Below are 25,086 nucleotides of genomic sequence, written 5' to 3'. Positions count from 1 at the left end.
GATGGATGGATGGATGGATGGATGGATGGATGGATGGATGGATGGATGTTACTGGAGCCCACACATAACATGTAATTAAGACCTTGAAAGAACCCAGTACATATATTAAAAAGTGTTATTTAAGATAAGATAACATTAGCTAATCCTTTTTTTATCCCATGATGGGGAAATTTATAGGATTAAAGCAACAGGCAGGTGCACACAACACAGACAAAATTACATAAGGATTGAAATATATAAGAGGTGGATTAGCGAAAAAACACTGAACATAACATTATTATTATTATTATTATTATTATTATTATTATTATTATTATTATTATTATTATTATTATTAGTAAATTGTAATAATAAAATAAAAACCACAAAACCCAAAAGGTCAACAGTTTCATGATACATCAAGCTTAGGGACTGGCTAATATACAGCAGGTCAAAAAAGGCCATATTTTGGCTGCAGTGCTTGCTGTTCTCTTATGAAGAAAAGATCAAGTAGTGCACTAAATTCAATAGATGGGTTGAAAATATCCAGTATAAAATAAGTGCTACAAATGTTACAACACTTTTGTTCATATGGCAGCAGAACATTAAAATAAAAGTGCTCTTTACACTACTTTTGAATTAATTCTTGGAGTTTGTAAATACAATGCGATTAATCGCGATTAATCTCGATTAATCAGGGCGATTAATCGCGATTAAATATTTTAATCGTTGCCCAGCCCTAATATATATATATATAGAAACAAAGAAAACTGAATAGCTTGAAAAATATTACCCAAACAGAATACAAAGATATCTACGCAGCTCCTTGAGAAACTTTTCTGCTTTTCTGGAGACTCCAAGTACACAATAAATGTATTTAAGGGCTAAAAAAAGGGGATTTGGTATTATATGTCCCTTTTAATGCTGTTTTTCTGTCGTCTTTATTGTAACGGACAAAGTTGTAGTATTTAATCAAACAATAATGGCAGCTCAAATTTCTCACGCACAAAATCCACATAAAGAGAGGGGAACAATAAACTCTGGAGTTTGTTATGCTCTTTAAATCTCATATTTGGGAATTTATATTACTCTGAGTGAAGAGCTCTAGGAACATTTGCCAACATTTTTAGAAACACTCCACCAGAAGCAGCTGGCATTCTTAGCTCCTGGCTGACGGTGCATTGAGTCAGAATCTTTATATAAATGATGGAAAATAATAATGAAACCAGTGTTCTGCTGGTTAAACCCTTCGCTTTTAGGAGGAAGTGAGCACCTCTGCCTGAGCGTTCAGCTGTGCTCGAGCCTCCATCGCTCCATGCAGCAACAGCAGAACGAGCGATTACTCCTGCGCAGCCAGCCAAAACACAAAAATCAATAAACAATCTCAATGTTTCTGAGGGCTTTTCGTCTGACTTAATAAATGTCTCAATCCACTTTTATGACTTCATTTTGCTTTAACGTCTTCTTCATGTGCATCTTTTGCTGATCAATTAGAGGATGGAGTGCCCGCTCTGTCATGACACCTGCTCTCCATCCGCTGCCACAAAACACACACACACATACACACACACACACAATTGCCGATACACATATCCAAAGCTGATCGGGAGAGCATTTAAAACATATCAATGCGTAAATGGATAATGATTGTTAGCGCTATCTTAAACATCTCCTTAGATGTCCTGCCACTTACTTATTACAGGTTGTATCTATGTAGATATCATGTTCCTCGGTATAATAATTTTAACCTGAGCATATACTATTTTCCAATATCGGATGCATATAAAAAATATAAGATGTCTATTATTTCAGATGTGTTACACCAATTTTATCTAATCAGATCCAATATAATATACGTTCTTCCAGGAGATTCCACAAACAAGTAATAAAACATGGCAGATCGTCATGTTAGAGATGTTTCGGTCATTTATGCTTTGATTACTAGAGCCTAAACCATTACCAGCCCCTAACCATTACCAGTACATACCTAAACATAGACCTAACCTAAACTCAAATAAATTCACAACTTCGTCTTAAACCTTCGTCTGCTAACGCAGGGGTCTGCAAACCTGTGGCTACGGAGCCACAAGTGGCTCTCCTTTCACCTTTCAGCTCTAAATAACTTTGGCTAAAAATGATAGACAGCCAACTAAGATTGTTAAATATAGATATAATAATAATTGGAGGTTTCAGCAGTTTTCCAGTTTTTTTTTTTCATGTCACAATTGTGCTGAATTTCCACAACTAAATACTGAGAGAACTAGTAAAATTTGATCTTGTCTTCAAGTTGGAAACTCTTTTTACATCATTATGCACAATTATCAAATATCTCATAGAAGAAAATTCATTCTCGTTTTGCAAAAGTTGTACGTCTTTCTTTATTTTAAGCCCTACAAATTAAAATAAAATGGCGGTTCTTGAAAAATATAACAGCAGATTTGATATAGTAGATCGTTATCCAAAAGTATGAGTTGCCTTTTCTCAAATGGTCATGTAGGATTTGTGGCTGTAAAAGAGTTTTATTTAGCTGGTTTCAGGGCAAAATGGCTCTTCGGATTGTAAAGGTTGCAGTCCTCTGCAGTAACTGGACAACAGCATTTTTTCCTTGTGGTGACCAGGCTTTGGGTCCTCCCAGTGTAGTATGTGTTGGGAAAATGGTCCTTAAACCACACATGCACTGCAAAAACATGACTAAAAATAAGTAAAGTTTTCTTGAAATTAGTGTATTCTGCCTTGATTTTAGCAGCAAATTTAAATGATCTGCCATTGGAATAAGAATTTTGCGCTCAAAATAGGAACAACTCATCTCCATCATCTTATTTCAAGTGTAGTGTATCTAATTATCTTATTTTAGGTGTAAAGATACCCGTTCCATTGGCAGATCCTCTTATTTACCTGCTCAAATTAAGGACAAATACACTAATTTGAAGACATGTTTACGTGTTTTTAATCCAGTTTTTGCAGTGTGCACACTTGTGTAGGTGCTGGTTTGGGATCAGTTGAACCACAGGGTTTCATTCAGAGATATGCTTTTCACCATAACCCAGTCGGGGCGATATTTTGCCGCTTTGCATAAAGAGCAGAAAAAAATAGCTCAAGGAAAGACTTAGTAACTTTTCTTGATTAAGTAATTGTTCTTGAATTTTTTATATATATATTTGAATTTGTTTGGGGGTGGGGGGGATTTTCAGATATTTAGCCTACTTCATGTTGTCAGGCAGGTTCTATTTAAATTGATTTCTTAAATCTGCAGGTCGTGTAGTAATCAGCCCTGGAGCTTTTATCACTTAAGATGAATGAAACCATCAATGAAAAACTACATTTTTAATTTAGGTTATGGTTGCCTGATGTTAAAATCTGTAAGGGGCAGGAAAACCGTGAGAGGGCAAATATTTTTAATCAGCATTGTTTCATACATTCGATATTTAGTAGAGATATGAAAATATTTGGATTTAACTGTGACCAAAGTGTTCGGATGAAACGCCATTACTGGGCTGTCAGAGTGGAGATGATGACAACAGTGTCTTTCTCTCCATCAGTTCCTGCTGTCACAGCCTCTAATGCTGGTGCTGCAGGGATGACAGGTGAGTGTTGCCAGATCCCCTGGTCTGTGACTAGAAGCTCCTGGAGAATTTCACACACACACCCCCTTTCTTGTCTCCCATTGATTCTGCCACTTCCCATTATTGTCAATCAGAGCGTAATAGTCTCCGCGGGGGGTAGCTGTACGGCGAACGATTGTCAGGGCAGCGGGGTGTGGTGAGAAGCGTGCAGCGTGCATGCCAGCCAGCCAATACACCAGCACGGGGGGGTGGGGGGGCACCAGGGGCCCCTCTCCAGAGGCCGCCTGGGCAGGATGCCCCAAGTACAAGCGAGACCTTTCTGCTTTGCAACACTGAGAAGCAGAGAGACAGATGAAACCTCTTGTCAAAAGGAGCAAGCTTGAAAACATAGTTTCCCCGAAGCTGTCAGCGGGGGGAAGCAATGCTTCTCTCTGAGATGTAAAAAATTATAATAACAACAATGCCAGGACTAATGGAACAGCGGCGCAGCATTGTTCTGGGGGGTTAAGGAGGGTCTTTGGGCTCACCGTGTAGTCACACGTACCCTTTCTCGGGCCGGGGTTGTGTTGCTTTGCAGCAGTTTTGGTGAGGCGAGGCAACCATGCAGCAGCTATAAGCCTCGGAGATTGATGGGAGCGGCGCCCTCCCTCCCCGCACTGTAAAAGATTATCCGCTCACCCGCTGGAAACAAAGCTGTGATGGAAATTCGTCTCGCATCATCAGCAGCAAAATATCTACACAGCAAAGCGGGAGTCTCTCATTTTTCATGGGCTATATATTAAATAAAAAAAAAAGGGCATTGAAGAAATAGGGAGAGGGGTGTTGTGAGCGATTGTGCTAGTTAGTGTTTTTTCTAAATGGGCCACTTGAATCAGGGAGATTATAAGGTTTTTATTGGCTGTCAGAAAACACAACTTTCTGCGTACTTCACCCGCTGGAGCTCATAATGCTCTGATTAGAATGCCAGCAGAAATGAAAAGGAATGGTCCCGCTCCGGAGGGCTCGGGGAGCGGTAGCGGGGGGTGGGGGGGGGACGGCGAGCGCAGATGCCCCTGGAATCTGCTCTCCCTCAAATACACGGGGGAATACAAGACGACCAACACGCAAGCCAATAAAGCACAGAGCGGGCGAACAAGCTCCCCGCGAGCTCCCGTCAGAATATATACAGCCGCTTTCACGGTCGGATCTGGTGTCAAGGACCGAGCCGGGCCTATCCTCAACCGGATACATGAGACACATCAGGCAGAGCGTTATCTCCCGCTAAGTGAATATTGCATTCAGCTGATATGTGATATTTGAATTTCCCATTAGGGGGAGAATACGTGTCGGAGTGAAAAAAAGCTCAGCGATGCTCTCGCTCGTCTCGCAGGAAGCGGCGAACAGACACCTTGCTATGAAGTTGCAGCGTGTCACAGTGATGATAAGGATTAAATGATGGCAGGGGGGGCAAAGTGAGAAAACTGATTGCTGTTGCTCACAGGGTCACCTACACAGAAGCCTTTGAGACAGTTTGAAGACTAACCCATCACGCACTAGAAAACCTCAACCAACTCAACCCGACCACTCTAATCGTCTCCAGTGGCACGGAAGTGTTTTCAGACCTCGCCAATGAAAGGCGATAGATTGAAATCGGTCATTGTATCAGCTGAAACGCATCCGTGTCTGTCAGTTTGTTCAAACTGAGCTTTCAATTTCCAGCGGCGTAAGGGAAGGGAAGGGAAGAGAGGCCCAACATCAAACTACCAAACATGACAGAGCAGGCTCTTTCTGACGAGAGGAAGCCATTGATTTTTCCTCCATTTCACCATCAATCTGGTGGAGAAGAGGTGGCTGTGGGTGCTCAGACAGCTGATGATGTGATTTGTAACTGTGGACCACCGGCGAGCGGAGAGAATTGCTCCCGACTCTCAACACGTGGCAAAGTGACTGCCGCGGTCCTCGGCATTCAGCTGGAAGATTAACAGCGGGGGATCGACTGATAATCTCCAGCGGCCCAGGTTGAGTATTTTCTCTGTCAGCCTCGCTGCGAGCCGCTGTACCAAGATTTGTACTCGCCAGGACCGCCGTCACTCAGCCGAGGAACGGCTTCTAGACCACCGGCTAAACATTTTATTTTAGCATATACATATTTTATTGTGTTGTTTGGATAAAAGAGGCAGATAAGTTATCTTTGAATATCCATTCTAGCAGCAGTAAGGATAGCGGTTGCTTTTTTTCCCCACAGGTGGAAAGTGTACCAAAATAATGTTAAAAATAAAAGTACAGGTTTTTTTTGGTTTTTAGAATTGTATTCAAATACAAGTAAAGTTACAAGTGTCAAATGTAACTCAAGTACAAAAAGTACCTCATTAAATTTTTACTTCAAGGGAAAATTACTTAGTTGCTTTTTAATGAGCAGAAGAAAGTCCTTGTTGTGTATTTCTTTCACCAAGGAGATATTGGTTTCAAACCATTTTTAATTCAAGGAGCCATCTCAGCATCTTTCTCTGTCACACCAAAAACTCTGAATTTTTCACTACATCTATGAAGCTTCTCTGTGGTTTTCCTCTTCAGAACCGGACAGTTCTGATATTCATCCCATCCTTTGTCCAATATCTCCACTATCCCACAGCTAATAGTTTTAATTAACCGACTCCAAACTAAGCACCTGATCCTCTATTTTCAGCCTAAGCCAGTATGAATTATAATCACAAGAACCAGATAAAACTGATTTTATTTACATTATTTTTTTAAAGTATTATTTAACATATTTACATGGTCCTAGTACAGATACTGTTCACTTATTAACTCCTATATTCAGTAATTAGATACCACCTGATTAGCGCTAACGATGCCATTTTTAACTTTAGGTTACAGCCGGTGTTTTGTCGGTGTGGCCTACCCTGTCAGAATAGCATATCGAAACAGCATGCCAATGTTTGTGTAGGAGTTTGATGTTTTGATATTACATTGTTTCTTAGAAAGTACAGTTTATGAAGGGGTGTGCTGTTTTGACACATTTTGACAGTCTACCAGTTTGGGGAAAAGTGCTACTACGCTAATAACTCGATCCAACACCAGAGTGAATGATTTAACACAGGATTAAACTATTTTACAACTCCACTTACGGGAAGAATTGATAGAAAACGTGCGTACATTTCTTGAAATCATGCAAGGTATGCAATTAAGCAATGTGAACTTAATACCCAATTTAATACACATGTAACCTTGTAGTCAGAGATATGCTGAAATGATGGTTTGAATTTAACGTATGCACAATTATGCGGGTTTAAATGCAGTGTATGAGCATGAACCAATTGTATGCCATTCTTATTAAGTATGGTGAAGCATCGGAACACCAGTAACTATGTTAAAAGTAAAAGAATACATTAGCACATCATGCGCCACTGTCTGAGAAAAATGAGCATAGTTTCTCACTAAACTCTAAAACCTTTTTTTCACTTACCTTCAAATACTTGTGTAGGTTTGATGTTGAAATGTTAAATGCGGAGAAGTTGATCTCTCTAGGCAAACAGTTTACGTTGCATTATAAAGCTGTTGTCTTTTTTGGTACCTATAAAGTTAAACTGGTCTATTAAGTATAGCCATGGGGTTTCTTATTTTTCTTGGTGATCAACTTCAACTGTGGTTGATGTGTTTTTGCTGTCGCCACTAAACTCCGACTGATGTGCCTCCAGGCTGGGATCTGATAACTCTGACCTCAATGGATCACTGTTGTTTCTTCCAGTGATTTTTTTTTTGTTTTTTTACTCAGTAACTGATGTGATTTCAAATGTAACCGAGTAAAATACTCATGTACAAATAAAACGACTTAAAAACTACAAAGTACATACAAATTGTGCTTAATTGCAGTAACTTGAGTAAATGTACCTACAGTAGTAACTTTCCACCACTGCTTTTTTCAATGATCTAAGAAATTAGATCATGTTTTACATTTTTGTTTAAAATATATATTTTTTGAAAGTTATACTCTGATAATCTCATTCTGGTCCATGCTTACCCAAAACACAGCAGACCCACTGTAAAACATGGCGGCAGCAGGGTCCTGCTGTGGTAATAGTCAGAGTTGATGGGCAATCCTGGAACAAAACCAGTTAGAAACTGCAAAAAGTGCTGAGACATGTGTTGAATATAGCTAATTAATGTTTTAGTTGGTTAAGGTTAGGCATAACTAGCCTTTAACTGGTCCAAACCTGATTAAACTGTATTTTTTGTTTCATCTGGATTTACTTTTGTGTCCTTTTTGTCTCTGTCACGCACTATCACACGTAATCAGTGCGCGCACACCCCTGTTTTTATGGATGTTAAATGAGTGTAGCGTGAGAATACAGCTTTAATTCTCCGTCACACAAATCGACTTGTTCAGCAATTATCTGTCACTAACTCTCACTTGTTCAGCAGCAACAGCATTGTTTCTTTTTATTAATAATGTCTTGATATTCTCCATATGTCACCATTAAACATTTCTACTTCCATTGATGAGAAATGCGCACTTTGACGCTTCCTATTTCCTGCTCTTGCCATGCTGAATCTCATTATCTGCGTTCCATTAATGTGGGCTTTTTTTCAAGCTAGCGCTTAACTCAGGGTTGATTGGACGCTGAGTTTAGTTACCTGATTGATATCACCTGTTCTAAAACTGAAAACTCTGAGTATGACAGCACAAGGGAGAACTAGATGCTTTCTACTCAGAGCAGATCGGCCATTCTTTCTGAAACAGGGCCCTGGGCTGTGGAAGGAGCAGCCTTTGTTTTTTACACTGTCTTGAGATTCTTGGCTCATTTAAAAACCAGTTTAAGGAATTCTTAATCACATACAATTTAAGATGTTTTTGAAAATTGTTCTACATTTTTTATAAATATCTGTAATCTAGCGCATTTTGTTGATTTTCATCAGGCCTTCATTTTTATTCCATCTTTGCAAAACGTTTTGGCCATTTACTTCTTTACAACATCTTTAACAGAAAGTCAGAGCCAAAATGGAAGGACTAAATCATTGTAATGGTGTTTGAATGGGCCACTGAAAGTCCAGGCTTAAATCCACTGAACAATTAGTGGCAATCCTTAAAGGGGCTTGGTCATATATTTTCACAATACAAAAATAAACCAATTGTTTAAAATATACAGCAAGCGCTCATCCTGAAATTGTTTTCTAATAGTCCTTTTTGAGCCTGAAATGAACTTTGCACCAAGCACGATTAGCAGACATGAGCATTGTTGAGTCATCTGCTGGCCGTACCGAGGAACCTCTTTCTTTTCACACTTTTTCTTTTACTTAACCTCTTTCTTTTCGCACTTTTTCTTTTACTTAACCTCTTTCTTTTCGCACCTCCACTGGGCGTTGCTGACTCGCTCGGCTCCATCACAGGCATACAAACGTAGACAACCCGCTGAATGCTGAATCGCACGTAGAGAGGATGCATGATTCATGTGCTTTGTTCACAGTACAAATCAGCTCTACTGCTATTACCTTTCTCAGGTAGGAATTAACATATACTTATGATTGTTTTATATTATAACGTTGTATATATGTCTGTGGGCTCCATTGCTTCTCCATGTTTACTCATTGCGAGCATGTGCAATATTGTACTTCTAGTAAAGTGGCCTTGCTATGGTGAATATAGAAAAAAACGCTTTGTTTACCAACAAATAGGCAAAAAAACAAACAAAGTGTAAACAAAGAAATAAAGTGTAATAAGCCAACAGGGCATGATATTATAATCAGAAAACTACTGGCGAAGAAATTTGTAAAGTCATGGTACGTGACTAGGACCCTTTAAAAACGGGTGCATATTCACAGCAAAAATTGCTTCCACAAAGGAAGTTACTCCCAATGAATACATATTAAAAAAGTATATATCAGTAAGTATATATCAATAAATAAGAAAAGCATGTATAATTTCTCCCACTTAATATGCACTATTTTGTAGGGCTGGGTATCATCTAGGATGAGCCGATTCGATACGATTCTCGATACACAGCTCACGATACGATACGATTCTCGATACATAGCTCAGCTTGATTTGATTCCAATATCGATATTTATTACTTTGAATTAATGCTCAGTGATTCAATCACCAAAATCAGCCAAATATTATGTTTATGTTCTATTTATTGATCACTGACATATTAACTGGAAAATAAAGTGCATTTGCCTCAATGCATTTAACGTGTCACAGAAACCAAAAATGTGCCCAAACATCTGATTTTAGGGACAAAGGAGCTTCTAAAATCCTGTCGGCCGTTCCACAAATTCGTCTCACTTGCTCTCCTTCGCTGTGAACTGTAATGGTTGCGCTGTAATAACGCCCCCTAGAGGTTGGGAGGTATATCGATATTGAAAGCCAGAATATCGATATTAAATCGTTTTTAAAAATATCGATATTAATCTTTATATCGATTTTTATGCACAGCCCTACTATTTTGTGTTGGTTTATTTGTAATAAAACGTGAAAGAGTTAAAGGGGCATAAAAAATGTTGCTATGTATGAACATGCTTCATACATGTCTGTGTAGCTTGTTACGCTCTTCTAGGAAAATATGCTTGTTTTTGTCATTGATTAAACTACATCGTCATTAATTATTTTGATGGAGACTGAATGGTCTCACCCTCACACTGCCTGTATGTAAACTCTGCTACATACAAACAACCCCCCCATCCCCTCATTAACACGTCAAAGCTCCTGATCACCAAAACGAATTTATTGCACATAAATTCAGCATTGCATTTGAGATTGTATAAATACTGACGTTTCTTATACTCATAACATCGAGGAACAAAACATGTACGACGCTGCTTCAGCCGTGAATCTTCCAAAACATTAAAAAACACACAAATGACTTGAGTTTAATTAGAACGATTAAAAACAATTATACTTATAGCCATACAAAGTTCAATGAACATCAAACAACCCAGGGGCTCTATGTTATAAAAACCACAAAGCTGGCTACTGAATAAAATCTTTGTTAATATTGAATTTTTGAATTGCAAAAGTCTCTCTTACATGTAGTAACACGGTGCAGATGTTTTCTAAGGGATTAGTAATCCTCTTTAGATCATTTGCAAAGCAATTAGGCATTGCCTCCATAAAGATAACAGCTTCAAGAGATAAGATGCTACTTGCAGAACGTTTCATATGTGATAGCTGCCCCTGATACTAGAATTTCGTAAATCCCTGTAAATGAAATTATAAAAAAAAAATATATTAAAAAGTGATGTATCTCCAGTGCAATCTATTACTTAATTCCATTAACAACATTAATGACCTCATACCTAAATCCTCAATTATCCAATGTGAAATGATCACATCGTAAATACAACACATTTTAAACATCACAGCTAGTTTAGACACGTTGAGTTAACAATAATACATACATTTTTGTCTATCAAGGCAATTACATAAATACATTAGCTGCCAAGAACCTATATGATGCTGAGAAAGATCATAGCCAGAAAGACGGGGTAACATTCACCCACACCAGCTTGGATTTTTTCTCATTAAAAGCAAGTCCCGAATCAACTGGGTCTCCTCTGAAATCCAAAGTGAGCTGAACTAAGGTGACTTGCAACATGCAAATGTCAGCAGGAACCAGAGTGGCCTTTTTGCATACGTTTTCATCATCAGTACACATTACGCAGTAGGAACAAACGCCACTGACAAGAAATGTGCAAAGAAAAGGAAAAAAAAAAGCTAATTCCCCACTGACCTGTGACCCGTGTCACAGAGGGCATTGCTTTGCACGCATACAGACGAGTTTCAAGCAGAGTTTATGACGGCATTGTTGCTGTTCTTCCTCATAAGCTCTGAAACCTATCAGTGGACAACAGAAACCACTGGGCTAGACCGGGGCCGACCAGGCATCACTCATTCACTCACCTCCTAGGTGCCTTTGTCAGGTGATTGCTGCCAGAAAAAGGAAAACAGATCAATACATCTCCCATGGGCCTGACAGGTAATCTTTACCTGGGATGAAATATGAGTGCAACCAGCCTGCCCGGATTCCTTAACTGTAACAGGACAATTGACTAGCTCCACACATCCCATTCCCCTATTTTCCAAGCCATTGTAAATTCATTTTGAGGCATAAGGTCTGGGCGAGGCGTCATTATGGTGACTGCTAATTATTTTGCGGCAGGTGGGGTGTTCTTTTGCTGCTACTGGCTGACCCGTGCCGGAACTGATGCATCTTAATAGAACCAGAATATGTTTAAGGGATCATTCTTCAATCCGCTTTGTTTCTACAGCAAGAACGTCACCAAGTCAGACTACCATGGTAGAAATCTGCCCCGGATAATGACCCAAGGGGGGAGGTCAGGCTTTTTGGATGTACCTAAACAAAAGGCGGAGTTTTGTAGTTGGAGGGTTAACTTTAAATTTAGTGTTATAGTATTTATTTATTTCTTTTTTACCAAAGCGCATTTAAACCCATAGTGCTTACATTCTATTACATGAATGATTTCATTACTGATCTAGTGTGTAACTCTGTTTATGTGTCTTTGCCACTGTCACGCCCACATTGTCCCACTGTGGGACAATAAAGGTAATTCTTATCTTTTAAAATCAGATAACCTATGCTCTCCTTGGTGGTTTTCTAGACCCCAAAGTGGAAAAGCACACAGCTGACAGCAGGGGGAAATAAGATTTCCAGGAAATATGTTTCAGAACTGTACTGTTCACATAGATTACGTTCTCTCGTGTTAAGGTATTCCTTGTAGTGTTTTATTTTTGCTCCTAAAGGAGATCAGAATGTAACTAAAAACAAAAAAATCTTTCCAATACAGCATTGTTATCACATTGTTCCATTGCAGTTAAGGTTTAAAAAGTAAGTAAAGGTGCCCCAAACACCATGGCATTTTCCTTTTAACCTTAATCTGTTGATTATACCCAATCCTGCAGGGTCTTGAGTGGTTTAATTTGTATCTTGGACCATAAACACTTTTGCATCCCCTCACAGGTGAGCTTTCACTGACACTGAAAGCAGTGAGATGATTTTTATTAACGTGATTGACTGTAGAAACAGCCAAAAAACCACTGCTATATTCAATGTCACAATTTAAGCGTCTCGGTTTAAATGTTTTATTTGCAAAGAAATTAAGCAATCACTTGTACTGTATAATTAAAAGTTACCAGAGAATATAATGAGATGCAGTTCAAACTCAACACAAAACTCCATCTGTCGTTCAAGGTACATCAAGAAAGTTCTGCCTCCCTTCCAGGGTCGTTTTCTAGGGTAAATGTTTACCTTGGCGCTTTGTTTTGGCCCTCGCTCCTGCAGTCGAAAAGACTAAATAAAAAAAAAAAAAAAACGGACCAAGAATGCTGTATTTGGAAAAACATGTCAAGTATCCTTTCAAACCCTGGTGCCTAAACACTGACTGCCAATTAAGCCAAGCCATCCAGGGCAAAATACATAAATAAATAAATGAATAGCTACTCGTGCAATTGCTGTTTATCGGGTGTATATTGCTGATGTGAAAAGGAGGGAAAGCGATAGTGGCTAAGGGGGTGGGGGAGATCTCAACACTGACGGATTTCTGTGGCAGTGTGTCTTGTGTGAGGCGTCCATTTAAACTAGCGTGCCCACACAGCATTTATAAATGTCATCCCTCCCCAGCAGGATCACATAAATCCTTCTCACATAGATTATTGCAGACATATAACTCAAATTAATAAGCAAATCTCATTTTATTAAATGCAATTCTTCTCCTTAAAAAAAAAAGGCTTTGAGTTTTCTGGAAACACGTCATGCAGCTGCTGATTAGGTTATGAGTTTCACTAAAAATAGATCTTATACTTTTAATTTTAAGTAAACAAACCTTTTCAGACTTGTTTTAACAGAATAAGTTGTTTTGTTTTTTTACTGATTATGAGCAATGTTTGGCTAATAAAACTTGATTGGTAACCCTGGAAAACAAGTGTTGTTTTCCAGGGTTACCAAGGTGAATTGGAATCAATTCACCTTTTATCGCAATAGCATAATAACATTAAAAAGAGTAGAAAAATCCAACATTTAGATTGTGTTTAACAAAACCACTGTACTATTATAGGTACAAAAATACCTTTGAAATAAAAGTAACAGAAGCAGCTTTCAACTTAGACTTTACTTTTTCTTTGAGTGGACGAGTTTAAAGAACGGCTTATCAGTAATTTGTGACGTTATGTCTATCTGTGGTTTATATATGGCATGTCACAGAGGCATGTTTCTTTTAGCCACTGGTCTGCATGCTTAATAGGAACCCAAATCTATTTTGCCTCTATGTGTAGTGAGTAGCAAAATAACTGCAGCAAAAGATGTTTAGGAGTGAATCCAGGAAACGGCCTTTTCTGTCCTACCATCACAAACATAAAAAGTAAAGTTGGTTAAACTCTACGGGGATTTTAACTTTCACTGGAGTCAGCTGAGACTCAACTTTCCAACAACAAACACTCCAGGTGGGTCTGTTGTGAAGTGAAGGATGATGTGTGATGCTGTGGGCCTGTTTGTCGTCTAAATGCCTGGGGGAGTTGGTTCTGAGTGAATGCCATTAGTAGTTTCTTGTCAGAAAGTCAACATAACAACCATAAAAAAAAGTACAGACTGGTTGTTGGGTTTGTGTCTTTCTACAAATATTTGGGCAATCTTTAAAATGCTCAGACTAAAATTAGATTTCTAGGTAAGCACTGCAAAAAGGGAACTAAAAGTAAGTAAAAAGTTCTTGAAATGAGTGTATTTGTCTTTGATTTGAGCAGGTAAATAAGATTATGAGTATTTTGACCCCTAATATAAGATAATTAGATATAGTGCCCTTGAAATAAGATGATGGAGATGGGTTTCCCCATTTTATTTGCAACAATCCTATTGCATTGGCAGATATTTTAAACTTGCCTGCTCAAATCAAGGACAAATACAAAATTTCAAGAAAGTTTTACTTACTTTTAGTTCCCTTTTTGCAGTGAGGCTTTTCATTTAACACAAGGAAACAACTTGTTGAAGCCAATAAGCCTCTTTTATACTACAGGGATATTTTATATATAAATGCCTCCATGCATTCTCTTCAGGTATTAGATTCTGCTCATCACGGGGCGCAAAGGTTTATTACTGGATGTAAACATGTTACCCATCATTGTACTGTGTATTCGTTAATTAAATGGCCGTATATTTCCATACGCAGGGTTAATTGTTGGTACAATTTTATCTATGAAATCAATCTTGGCTTGTTGCACTCATATCAATCTTATGTTACCTGAACACAGCAGTCACAACGTCCGATCCCACGATATCATTACTCCCTGGGTCCGTACAGAGCTGGGGAAGTCAGCCTTCTTTTACTCTTGCAGAGTAACAGAAGGTATGCAAATTATTCTTTCTCTCTGCATGTTGTCATTGATCTTTTTAATGCATCCAATGGTGAGACCGGTTGGAAGCTATATACCCAAAGGGGTTGTGAAATAATATGTGTATAACCCTTCTTTCTCATTTCCTGTTGCTCCTCCACTTCCCCTCAGCTGGCGCCCGTCCAGCGCCAAAAGCGACTCAGCCCGCGTCGCTGGAAAACTGCCTTTTCAAACAGACTTGCAGCCAGCCTTGAACTTTAAATCTGTTTTGGGAAATTTAAATATAGAAGGTAACCTGAAGAGAACAGAGGCGGCCCTCCGAGGACCGCGACCACGCTCCCCCCCTGTGTTGTGCTAATGAGCACCTTTGTAGCAACTGTAGCTTTTCAAACCCATGCTAATAGGAGGCCTGTACTTTGTGTGGCGCGCCGGCGGTGGTCGCCTCTCTTAACCCTGCGACAGCATGTGGCAGCTAAACATTGTGATGTTCATCTGCCTCAGAGCTGGCTGCTTTACCGCCATTGTTGGTTGCCTTAAAGTGGAGCAGACGCCCCCCCTGGCCAACGGGCCTCGACTGACCACACTCTCCGAGGTTCCTGCTGACAAGTGCCGTGCTACGGGAGTGGACATAATTACTGGATTATGCAGTGGCGGGTGGCCTGGCGACTCGGTCGTGGAAACAGGAAGAGCAAGAAAGTCTTGAGTCGAAACGAGGAGCCACTTGAAGCTGCCTTCTTCCTTAAGGAGATGGAGGAGGGCTTAACAAGGCTTGATTGCATTAACATTTGTCATGCTTAATATACTACCTGGAAGGGCTGGATCGAGCAGGAGCATGCTGATTTGAAGACTAATGATGTGCTTTGTATTTTTTTCTTTCTTTGTTGTAAAGTTTGTGGAGTAGAAGGGGGTTTCTAGCTATTTCGTTCTCAGGCACAATAGCTTTAGGAATTAGATGCCTCTTTCAAGTGTCCTCGTGGTTGCCCTGGAGTAAAGACGAACTCTCAGGCTGAGCAGAAGTAGGAGACTGAGGTGAACTTGGTCCTACTGCTTCTAGGCTTGATGTGTTACTGCAGGCAGCTCCTTTCGCCTCTTCTCTCTGGTGATCTTTATGAAACGGGTTGCTGGCTGTAAAGAAAGACAAAGAACATTTCGAATTGTGAAAAAAAAAACACACACACACAAGGAACAAATAAGAAAAGGTTCAAACATGGTTGCACCAACAAATAAGAATGTCAAAAAGGTTGTTTTTGGTAAATTGAGTTAGAAAGTTAAACTTGTAATTTCAATTCAATTCAATTCAATTTTATTTATATAGCGCCAAATCATGAAACATGTCATCTCAAGGCACTTTACAAAGTCAAGTTCAATCATATTATACAGATTGGGTCAGATTATACAGATTGGTCAAAAATTTCCTATATAAGGAAACCAGTTGATTGCATCAAAGTCCCGACAAGCAGCATTAAATTATATATTGCAACAAAGCATGGCTTTGTTGCAATATATAATTTATATTGATAAATAATAAAACCCAGAGTGAATCTATTTATTTAGATTTTTTTTTTCATAATTTTTAAATACTAGAGGCCTTTATTAGAAAGTTTACTGGCAAGAAACACGAGAGAGAGGGGGAAGACAAGCGGAAATGTCCCTGGTCCGAAAAATGCGGTAGCTGACCAAAATGCAGAAACAGATACAGTATGTGCAGCATCAAAGACATGCAAACATAAAATATTTGAAAGATATTATAAGTAACTTGAATATAAAACACATAAGAGATGTTATAACTTGAAGAAAATGGATAAAATAGATGAAGTGAGCTTATGGTGACCCAAATTATTACTGCCTGGGGAAACTTTACACGGAATCTGCAGCAACTTGGATTCTGTGTCTCCTCACTCTTTTTCAGACTATGGGACCTTGCTTTGTAAATGAAGTGCAAACATTATTTGTCCAGTCCGGTTCAGTCGAATTTAACAAAGACTTTAACCAGTCCTTTTCTCCTTTGCCCAACTAATCTTACGTTTGATGCAGGAGAGGCTTAACCCATGTCATGGATATGTCTGTGTGGCTCTTGAAGACCTCCCGCCACAGTCTACACCTTGTTGATCTCCCTCAAACTTTGGAACAGGGTTTACTACACTGGGCCTTGTTTATCCCAGTAACTTTTCCACCTTTTTCCACAACGCTTTTTCTTTCCACTCAACTTTCCGTTAATATGCTCAGAACATAACTCTACATCTTAGCAATCATCGTTTGTGACTTAAGGGTGCCAATGACCGTCTGCTGGATGACTGTCGAGTCAACAATGATTTTCATGATTATATAACATAACATTTCAGTGTTAAGAATAATTTTTATAGATCTTGTGTAATCCGTTTTTTTGGTAAACTAAATGTTTTTTATTTGCTGAAGCCAAAATTACAAAACTCAACAGAACTACAAGCTTGAAGTATATTACTCTGTGTTTAATGAATGTTATTAAAATATGACTGAATCACTGATACAAATGAGCATTTTAATGTTATTCTCAGTTTTTCAGATGCATCTGTAAATCCCCCCCCTTTTGTCCTGCTTGAAGCTACTTGGATTAAAATGAAGTTCACAACTCATGGATCACTGCTTTGGATGTGTTGAAATAAAAACTGCAGCAATCCTCTTCTAATAAGTTAAATATTAATGAGATTTTGGTCATGTGAGCCTAATCCAATTTGGCCCCATTTGACTCGTGGACACGGATATTAAAAGGCCATTTCTCTCTGCTTTTTTTTTTTTTTTTTAGCTTAACCAGTTATGCAGCGCGTATGTTTTCAACTCCAATCATCACACTTCATATCTAACGCCCCCGTTTAACCGGTCCTCTTTGGCTTGGAAACATTTGAAAGAGAGCAGAGCGTATTTTTCACTGAAGACCTAAGAACAAAGGAGCAATTGTGCTCCCTAACCTGCTTCCCTACAGCTTCAACTTGAGTTTTGATAAATAAATCTTTCCAGGTCGCCGCCGCCTCAAAAAAAAAAAAGTTAGCAGCAGTCGCACAACGCATTTTCCAGGCAGCCCCACAGCAGAGGACAAGGCAACTAGAAGTGACATTGTGGCTGTGGGCTGTCTCAGAGGATTAGGCATTACAGCATTCACTGGCATGTGCTTTAGTTCTTTCCCCGTATATCTGCTTGTGCCTCTTTCCAGATGACTTCTTCCCCAAACTGATCCGGCGGGCAAGATAATTGATTAATATTTCTTGAGGGAACGATGACTAACCGCTGCTGAGGTCCAGCCCAAACACTTCAGGTTAAACATAGTCAAAAGGGCTGGATCAAAATTCAGGAGTTTTCATATTTGACGGATACAAAGAAACGACAGGGAACATTAGTTTGAGTGCATTAGCATGTCCGAGGTGCACCACATACCAACAAAACTCTTAACGTGAAGGTCAGAGTCAGGACGAGACAATACAGTCGCGGTTAAAAAAGACAGTAAACGCCCTTTAAATGAAGCCTTTTTTATACAATCTAGGGTTGGCTTAACTTTTCACAAGCTTTCTTTTAACAAATACTGACGTGTTAAATTTGGGCTTATTACACAAAGCTAAACTAAAATAATTTTCAAATAGATATGCACCGTGTTTCGAATCACACTCGCCATCGCTTTATCAATGTGTGCAACGTTGCAATCACAAAGGAGTGCTTGGACGCAATATTTGGTGGGATATTATATTACAAATGACATGCATGAAAATTCTGCTTGTGAATGATATATTTAGCCTGTTTGATAGACTGTGATGCTAAAGCACAGAAACAGTGAAGAGAGACATTGCAATACAGAAAAAGTAAGAAAGAGTCACGTACTTTCTTTTTACCAGGTATCTTGTGTTTTTGAATAATTAATGACCAGCTATGAATGAAAAATATACTAATAACTTTGTTTCAGGACAGAACTTCTGAATTGAATTTTAAGACAAGATTTAAAATACAATAACGACAATATCACATTAGGAAATTCTCATTTGAAGCTTACCAGAAAATTAAATCTATAAAATGGAATCATAAAGGAGTCAAAAACTCCATTTAATGTAAACGAAAGCTTGATCACAAATATATTTAATCTTTATACTTTTTATTTAGACTTGACCACAATTTGCTACAGTATCTCTAACATTTCTTTAGCGAGAGAAGTATTACATTTCTACTTCTGCTCACATTCGATTTAGCTTATTTTTGGCAGCAGAACGACCTGTTTTGGATACTGTTAAGATTTTGGCTTTACATATTATGATAACCCTTTAAATTTAATTTTGCTCATTAAAAAAATATTGTTTAATGCACCAAATTGGTTATAAAGGCATCTGGTGTATTTAAGTAACAAAATTGCAATATTTCCTTTATATGTCTGAGCTGCTCTGTGAGCGGGATGAGAAAAAGAAGAGCAAGCGCATATTGAGTATTTTATAAGCTTTAAGGTAGAATATTAATTACAAATGTTTATAAAACTTCTTAGAGAGAAGAAAATTAATTTACTCAGCTGCTGGGTTTATGTAGATAATAGATTTAATATTTCTAACAAACAACAGTTACAGGACTGTGCAGATATTTTAAACCAACCGTAATTAATTTTACTCTGTTTGAATGATCCTGATTCTTTTCTAGTCGTTCTTCAGGCTTTCTGAAGGTCTTTAAAAACTTTCTTTACACTTCGGCCAATTTTTCATGCCTTTTTTTTGCTGTGGGATGACTGCGACTCAATATGTAGAGTAGTCGTCTTGCAACCGGGGTTCGATTTCAACCACCCCTTGTCACTCGCCCCCTGGCAATGCACTTAACGCAAAGTTTCCCAATTATCTGTGTATCAGTGAATGAATGTGAGTGTGTTAGTGAGAGTGATTGAATGATGGTGGTTCTAGTTTAAATGCTTTGAGTGGTCCGTATGACTAGAAAGCTCTATCTAAATTCAGTCCATTTACAGTTATACCATACTATGACACCATATTGTGGAGAAAGAGTCAAAGGCCAATTAAGAAGTGTCAGGCCTGAAAACTATCCAGTGCATATAACTAGAATCTGAATGTCATGTCTCGGCACAGTAAGTTAGAACCTTAGATTCTTAGATTCTAACTTACTTTCTTATTCATAATAGGTACACCTGGTCTAGCTTTCTGTTAGCTGTGACACCATCCAGGGGGCAGATCATCTGCTATTACCACATAACATAGAAAGGATTCCTGGATCAATATGTGCTTCTGTGCTTTGTGTCTCTGCTCTGTCTTCTCTAACCTCCAGTCAGTCTTTGCAGATGGCCGTTCATACTGAGCCTGGTTCTGGTTCTGGTGGAGGTTTTTCTCCCTGTTAAAGGGGAGTTTTCCTCTCCACTGTCGCTTCATGCTTGTTCAGTATGAGGGATTGCTGCAAAGCCATCAACAATGCAGACGACTGTCCCTGTGGCTTTACGCCTCTTCAGGAGGAGTGAATGCTGCTTGTCAAGACTTGATGCAATCTACTGGATTTCCTTAGAGAGGAAACTTTTTGACCAATCAGTCAGATTTGATTGAATTTGACTTTGTAAAGTGCCTTGAGATGACATCTGTTGTGAATTGGTGCTATATAAATAAAACTGAATTGAATTAAAGGAGCAGGGATGCCTTGCTTGGCAAACTATTTCTCCTGCAACCAATTTACTATGTGTTGCAGAAAACTAACACAGCACTTCAGCCTGAACACATCACCCCTCGAGTGGATCATGGCGGCGGATGCATCATGCTGCGGTGATGCGTTTCGGCATCAGGGACGGGGAAGCTGGTCAGGGTTGATAAGAACGTGGAGGAAAACCAACGACAGGTTGGTAAAGAACTGAGGCTGGGGCAAAGGTTCACCTGCCAGCAGGACAATGATACTAAATATAGGGCTACAATCAAATGGCTTAGATCAAACATCCATTTGTAAAAAACGGTCTAGCTAAAGTTCAGACCTGAATCTAAAAGAGAATCTGTGGCAAGACCAGTTAATTGCAGGAGTGGATTTTATTTAGTGTCAGATCCAACTTAAAAAACAATATTTTTTTGTACTGGTGTATTACATAAAATCCTAATAAAACAGTGCAAGGTTGCGGCGGTGATGTAAGAAAAGGTGGAAAACATCGAGGGTTGTGAAAAAAAAATCCCAAGGATCTGAACAACACATTATTTAAATAGTATTTATGTATTTAAATTCAAACTTAAAAAGAAGACTGAGTAATGTGTTGCTTTAGTGAAGTAATAGCAACACTTGCAATCAAGTAGTTTTACACCAAGGTCAGTAAAGAAATTATAATGCAACGCTTCTCTGACAGAGGGAGAATTACAGTACATACATTTACTGTGGGTGATAATGGGAAGTTGAATGGAACCACCTCACCATCTTAATAAGCTCTTATGAGATGCTCTCTAAAAACAATCATTACAGGCCTTCCTGGAGCACCGCCGCTCCCCCTGTTTATTAATCAGCTAATTACACATTGACAGTAATGGGCCTGCTGATTCCCACACTTAAATGAACAGGGTTGAATGGCTCTTTAATGATTAGCCTTTGTGTTTCTCTCTCTCTCTCTCTCTCGCTCAGCTACTCCCTCTCATGAACACACATACACACACACACACGTCTCTTTCTGCAAATGCAAAAATAAGACGTTCAAATAAGACCTCCCAGCAAATCGGTTTGCACACAAGTGCGTCAAGTAGCACCTGACAGAATTGGCTGCTAAAAACAAACACGTCTCCATAAAGACAAACTGAAAACGATGTTGATGTGACGACAGCTGCCGAGTGGATTTCTGTGTCAAACTCAACCTGCAGCGACATCGACAACCCAATCCCCCACCCCAAAAAATAAAACAACTTAAAAGTTTGGTGTAGCAGCCCAGACAGGTGCAGGTGGAGACCGAATACATGGAGGTGGGGGTTGAAGGACAAGAGCAGGTTGTGGAGTGGAGCTTCAGAGGGCAAAATAGTGCGGCGGGCTGCATTTCTGTCAGCACAAGTGATGGCTGAGTGGTAGCGTTATTTGTCTTGTGCTGCCACGCAGCCCTCGCACCAGCCTGGGCATTAATGAGAGCGGGCCGGACCGCCGGGCAGGAAGGCAGCGGGCCTCCGGCGCAGGTGATCTGTCACGCTGCCGTCTCGGGCAAGGAGACGCGTGAAGACGGAGGGGGGTGGGGGGCAGAGGGGTGGCCTCGCCCTGGCTGAGTGCGAGCCTAAACCTAGGCCTCCATATTGGACCAATATATCCACATAACAGTCTGATGGAGTCACTTCATTATACAGAAGCTTAACTTCCTCCTAAAATGTATCAATATATTTATATAAAAAAAAAAAACACACAAAAACCTTGCAAATATTAAACATAAATCACAAGTAAACTTTTCATTGGTTTTCAGATTTATGTCACTTCTCTGAAACAAAAAGTGTGATTTAGGTCCGGCCCATTGAAACGGTGAGGCACAGCAACATGTGCAACATGAAGCTGATGACGTTGCATCTGTAGCCTGTAGCTCTCTATGTCTGTAGACCAATTATAATCGTTTTTTAACAGGAATAACTCAAATGCATGTGAGTTACGCAGCAGCTGTTGAATAACTTAATATTCAGCTGGCCCACAAACAAATCCCTTGATTTATAAATCTTAAACACATGAGCTATGTCAGGTATTGCCAGCCTCTGTCTTCAGGCTCCCTACTCAGATCTACAATACCAGACCCCACCTGCCACTACCTTTTTGCATCAGAACCGTGCACACACACACACACACACACACACACACACACACACACACACACACACACACACACACACACACACACACACACACACACACACACACACAAGCATGCACAAATCTTAATTTACAGTCACCAAGAAAATCTTTGCAAGTCATTTTTAGTCCTTTGAAAAAAAAAAAAGCAAACAGCCATCTTAGTCTTAAATACTCTTCATTCACATTCTTAGCTAGAAAAGTAGTAAGTTCATCAACCTGTAATTTATTTGTAAGAACATGTCAGCGCAGTTGAAGGGAAACTATTTTCTCACAAAGGTTGTTAAAAATCTGAGCATCCAGATGCTAGGACTATCTGAGGATTTATTTCTGCTCTAGATGCTTTGCCGCGCTCTTGGCTCTTTTGCTATAAAGATAATTTACGCTGAATTTCTCCCCTAGAAACACTTTTCCCCACAGGATTATAAACAAAAACATGAATGGTGGATTTGAGGTAAAAGACTACAAAAAGCTGCTAGATGAGGATGGAGCTAAATTTACGGCTACAACATCTGCCTCAAGCAGAGAGTCAACAGCCAGACCATGAGGCGACAGTGGGCGTGGCTTATAAGCACAAAGTTTAGCAGGTAAGAAAATGTTTGCTGTCACTGATAAATAGCTACAGCAACTTCTTTGTTTTTTGTCTGTATTTGAACCTAATAAAGCAGAGAAGCGTTGAAGGCTAATTTTGATTCCAACCGAGACATATTTAGCTTTAGCTTGCAGCGATATTTTAGGGCCAAAGGTAATCGTATTGAGACAAAAGTAACTGCAAAGAAACTTGATTTTGAATGTCATGACCGACAACATTTCTACAGCTACATTACTATAGTATGGGTAAAATATCACGAGCCAGTTATGGACAGATTATTTGGAGAAAACTGAGACTTGCACAATTACAGCATAGCAATGCTGGTCAGAACCAGAGCAGATATTGAAACGTCTTATCTGAATCCAGACAGAATTTTTTTGTTTCAAATAACAAGAGGTCTTTTTTTCCACTGGTCGATCTCAAATAGAACCAGCTCACCACAGAAAGCTTTAGAATCGCTCCATAAGCAGCCGGCCTTGTTAGATCTCTACACTAAACCTCTCAGAGGACGAACTCTGACTTCGTCCTCCTTACTGGATAAAAATTCAATCTGAATCTTTACTTAATGAATTCAAATTTGAGCTGTACACATTGTTATCAATGCTGTTGTGTTATGCCCAAATTTGCCATTTCCAGGTGTAACATCATCCCACTTCTACAACATACAGCTGTGTTCTCAGCTGCCTTTTGCTCTCTTTTTTTCTTTATTTCAGACATTGAAATGAATAAAACAATTTTGAGCCTCAAGTCTGAAAACAAAAAGGAAAAGTGATTTTCATGATAACATGCAACCTATCAACAGATAAAGGAGGAGAAAAGAGAACGGAGGTGTCTTTTGTTCAAGAACTTGTTGGACCGAGTTGAATTTCTGGATTGGCAGGAGGAAAAGTAGAAAGTGTCCAATTTAAAGCTGAGAAATGGAGTGGTCATCTAATCCAAACAGATACCTGGCCTGATAAGTTCTTGTGTTTTGTTGTTGTTTTTTTTCACGACCAGGTTTAGCAGTGCCGTGAAGGCGCTAAAAGGGTAAAGAAAGAAGACAAAGCAACAGCTGGGTACCGCCTGAGTAATTCCCCGTAGAGCCCCGGAGGATACCTTCGGCCGCAGACCATTTTCACTCCTGATTACAGAGTTTCAGACCCAGCCACTAACATATACAAGAATCCACTTCCTCTGGCTAATCCAAAGACTCAGCTGTCATGTTCACTAAGAGTAATACGCCGCTCTTTCTACTGAACGCGGACAACAATCTTTCCATGCAAACAGGATGTCTACCGAGAAACGACTTCACTCAGTAAATCAGGGAATCTGATTTGCCTCTGTGCGCATTTATGTCAGAGTGGCAGCTAACCAAAATTTCCTGCGCGGAGAGTGTGAAAACTTGTCAGAGTAAGTGTGCATCTCCTGAAGGTCCTGTGATTACTGAGCAGAGACGTGGTGCAGGAGGCTGCCAAAGCAAAGATTTATACAGAGCAGTTGCAGCTGCAGAAACTGACATTGGACGACATGGGATGCATGATAAATCATAGTGGGCAGGGGGCACTAGACTCGAGAAGCAGCAAAGCAGTCCGAACAGGGTCCAGAGGATGTGCCGCTCAGTGACTCTCCTTCTTTATCATCCCCTTACACGGGGATATGCTTCAATATGGACTCCTAACATATTTATATTCACAATTTCTCCACAGATTACAAAAAAAATTGTGCAGAAATGAGTGAAAAATAAACATTTTCTAGGTACCAAACACTTAGAAATACACTTTTTTTCCCATTCTTAGACATCTTATTGTAACATAGAGGTTAACTGTCAACAAAATGAGGGCTGTCCTACTTCTGCATGTTGAAAATAAGAGGTCCTGAGGGGC

At 39.4% G+C, this 25,086-nt stretch overlaps 1 protein-coding gene across 2 annotated transcripts in view; it reads right to left on the bottom strand.

Moving 5' to 3' along the window:
- Positions 1 to 10,222: 10,222 nt before the first annotated feature.
- Positions 10,223 to 25,086, bottom strand: part of LOC105916788 (G patch domain-containing protein 2-like) — a 48,102-nt gene continuing 33,238 nt past the window's right edge. Inside the window, exons 10-11 of one of the 2 annotated variants that reach the window (XR_004933389.1) lie at positions 15,663 to 15,981; positions 10,223 to 15,590 (exon numbers count right to left, since the gene is read on the bottom strand). Coding sequence is in view for 1 of the 2 variants with exons in the window: in XM_036150697.1 (XP_036006590.1) it covers positions 15,818 to 15,981 (164 nt within the window). In the remaining variant the exon portion in view is untranslated. Of the gene's footprint in view, positions 15,982 to 25,086 lie in introns of both variants that reach the window. The other variant, XM_036150697.1, reaches the window with a different exon arrangement.

The sequence above is a fragment of the Fundulus heteroclitus genome, chromosome 19, assembly GCF_011125445.2.
Source record: "Fundulus heteroclitus isolate FHET01 chromosome 19, MU-UCD_Fhet_4.1, whole genome shotgun sequence".
Taxonomy (NCBI): Eukaryota; Metazoa; Chordata; class Actinopteri; order Cyprinodontiformes; family Fundulidae; genus Fundulus; species Fundulus heteroclitus.
The sequence above is the reverse complement of the archived record's forward strand: the minus strand, read 5'-3'. Positions and strand labels throughout refer to the sequence as shown.